The 3,255-nt window shown below is 38.7% G+C and overlaps 1 protein-coding gene across 2 annotated transcripts in view; it reads right to left on the minus strand.

The window, feature by feature from the left end:
• The window catches only part of slc30a9 (solute carrier family 30 member 9), an 11,417-nt gene extending 9,258 nt beyond the window's left edge, over positions 1-2,159 (minus strand). Inside the window, exons 1-5 of one of the 2 annotated variants that reach the window (XM_020620657.1) lie at positions 2,096-2,159; positions 1,440-1,588; positions 787-978; positions 492-539; positions 259-358 (exon numbers count right to left, since the gene is read on the minus strand). In XM_020620657.1, coding sequence (XP_020476313.1) covers positions 259-358; positions 492-539; positions 787-978; positions 1,440-1,548 — 449 coding nt within the window. In that variant the 5' untranslated portion in view covers positions 1,549-1,588; positions 2,096-2,159. Of the gene's footprint in view, positions 1-258; positions 359-491; positions 540-786; positions 979-1,439; positions 1,589-1,962 lie in introns of both variants that reach the window. The other variant, XM_020620656.1, reaches the window with a different exon arrangement.
• Positions 2,160-3,255: the final 1,096 nt, after the last annotated feature.

A 3,255-nucleotide genomic window follows, 5' to 3' on the forward strand; every position in this document is an offset into this window, starting at 1 on the left:
AATGGCCACGTCAACCCGAGAGGCTATGCTTGGCGATGGGTAAAGGAAGTACAAAGTATAATGGTTATTAGGTTCCAAGAGTGGAAACACAGCATCAAAGGAAAGCATGCTCGGGCTGTGGTCTGCCCACCATCTCAACTAGCACTCAACAGACAGATAAGCATTTAATACCATTTACACAGCCAGGCATTGATAGTAAACACTTCACAGTTGCTGTATATATTAAATAAATAACATTTTTTGGGGAGCAGGTGTTACCTTGGTTTGAGGCAGAACTCATTCATGGCTCGGACTGAAGTGATAAAGTTGTTCTGAGTATACTTCACACCATACTCCCTTTTTTTCAGGACAGCCCGAACTGCAAATGACAACAGAAACAAATTACAATACAGCCGGTCATTAGTCCCCACTCTTCTGCTAGCCACAAAATGACATCAGCATTCTGAAGAAATCTGATTCATAGTATCCTATGAATAAATGATGTTCATTACCCTTGACTTGAATTGTCTCTGCTGTCTTCAGTCCTCTAAGTGTTAAACCTATAGGAGCAAAAAATTTTAAATAAAGACAAATTCTCCAAGGAAACATTTTACATAACATCTCAACTCAACCGAAATATTCACTGCTACTTGTGTTGAAAAGGGATGTAAAAAGGCAACAGTTTTAGTTGTTTTAAAAGAGAAAACAGTAAAAAACCACTGTGCACAATACAAAACCACATACTATGCCAAGAACAGGCAGACATCAACAGCATAGTAGTAGTATACAGTAACATTATTTTGTCACCTGGTGAAGCTGGGGTGGCTTTTGCAGCACCGGACAAGACATTTTCTTCTGCTGGAGCATTACTTGATTCTGATTTTGGAGGTCTATCTTTATCCGAGGTACAGTAGTACTGCACCTTGCCCAGCCCTGAAGAAGCAACTCGGCAGTCTGGAACGCTGAGCCACAAGCTATGTATGCTTCCACTTTGCCAGCCTATGCAACACAGTGTATTATAATAGTAAGCTTTTTTCTTCAGTTTATGGGGAAGCTAAGTGGAGCTTGAGCTAAGATTATTTTCATTGTCCATTGCTAATCAACCACTTAGTCTAAAAACGTCTACAACGTCAATAAGCAGTGAGGGATGTCTGTCAAGTTCCAAATATGACATCTTAATGCTTTGTTTAACCAACAGCCCAAACCGCAGAGATATTCACTTTACAATGATATAAAGCTGAGAAACTGGAGAAGCTGGAATCCGACAATCAGCTTGAAAACGATCGAAAAGATGTATCATCATGTAGTGTAAAAACACCATATCATATAGAATAGTAATAATTTTCTTTAGCTCTACTAATCATACAGTGTCAGTTCTAAAGCACAGTAGAAAACTCAGAACGTGTAACCGATATAGCTGTAGCAAACATCTAGTGGCACTTCGATGTGACACTCCTTACCGTAACACAGATGAGGGACCCTCGGGAGCAGTTGGGACATGAGCGCCCTATGCTGCAAGGAGACCCTGCAGAAGACGTGCCATGGTCTGTGGGCCAGGCTGGGCAACATCCTCTCTCTAGAGGGTTCGGAACTGAAGAGCAGGAACTTGCTATACGAAGTTACAGACAGCCCAGTCACTGTTATGTTAGCAATACGCTTGTCACTTTAACTCAGTTTAGACAGACTGACGACAAGACTTCGCCTCTGAACTTATTATTAAGCAGAAACGTTACCATGGCTACAAACAACTGCCTCTTCTATCTAGCTGAAATGGTTGCCATTGATAATCATTTGGTTAATCAACTAATGTCATTGCCAGCCGACTAACGCTGACGATGCTACGGCGCAATAGAGCCCGGTGTCTATGGGGACACAAGCTAATCTGGCTAGCATTAGCAAGCACCGTAAGCTAACACCATTAGCCACGTTGGCTAACAAATGCTGTGTAACATTTCAGTATACTCAAAAACAACTACAACTGACCAGTGAGCACATTTAGAAGACGTTATCCAGAAGTACTACTATCTTCCTATGATGAAATTTGTTCTGTATAATCCGTATCCATTTTGTGAATATGCGGCCAAGGATATTGTTAGTAAGTGATACAAACACACACCTACGTAAGACGTGACCGGTAACACGCAAGTAACGTTGACGATCTTCTCATGGGATCTCCGCTCGTTTCAATGGTTGGTCAATCTATATCGCGAGATTTTCAAAAGTGCATATATATATTTATATTTTATTTTTTTTTTTTAGGACCACATGCAGAGAATTAGTCATTTGATTAACCTCTAGAGTCCCTGCGTCCTCATATGAGGACCGCACAGCTTGGGTTTCCAAAGCTCAGGACTCTAGAGGTTAAACATTTTAAAATAATTTTAACTGAGTGGTGTTTACTTAGGTTGAGGGAGCAATGACACAATATAAAAATAACCAACTGTATGTGTTGCTTAAATCTTACCATAGTTAGGCAGAAGTATTACTCTGGTATCAAAAGTAAAAGTATGTATTATGTAGTAAGTAGGTGTATTAAACTGTATATGACATAGCTGGATTATTATCATCTATTTGTTAACATCTAAGCAGCATTTAATTGTGTAAATGGCTGGCATACAATCATTTGGACTCATTTATATAGGGGAGTAGTTTAATCTACTTTGGGTAGTTCATTGTATCCAACAGTGCAGATTTGACTATCTTTGGCTGTCAAATTGAGTAGAAAGTGCAATGTTTCCTTCTGAGTTGTATGTTAGTAGAAGCATAAAGTAGCAGAAATATCCAAAGTACAAGTACAGAAATGTATTTACCACCCCTACAGTATCCCAAAGGTTACTTAAAAAAACCTTAAAAAACATATCGATATTGGCAAGGGTTAGACATATTTTGGACAGAAAAGCACTACGTATTTTGTATTCTTCATTGATTTTACCATACTTGGAGTATGGCGTTGAAAACTGGGGAAACACATACAAAAGCTCACTTCAACCATTGTATATATTACAAAAAAGAGCGATAAGAATTGTGCATAAGATGGGGTATAGGGATCACACCAATGGAGCTTTCATACAGTCTAAATTGTTAAAATGTTTTGATTTAGTGGGATATAAGACTGCTGTGTTTATGTATAAAGCCAGGAACAATTTATTACCTGGTGGAATTCAAAAACTATTTAATGAAGGGGAAGGGGGATACAATTTAAGGGGTCAATTAAATTTAAAAATTCATGCTATACGTACAACCAAAAAAAGATTCTGTATTTCCATAAGTGGGGTA

This window comes from Monopterus albus, unplaced genomic scaffold, assembly GCF_001952655.1.
Source record: "Monopterus albus unplaced genomic scaffold, M_albus_1.0 scaffold244.1, whole genome shotgun sequence".
NCBI lineage: Eukaryota > Metazoa > Chordata > Actinopteri > Synbranchiformes > Synbranchidae > Monopterus > Monopterus albus.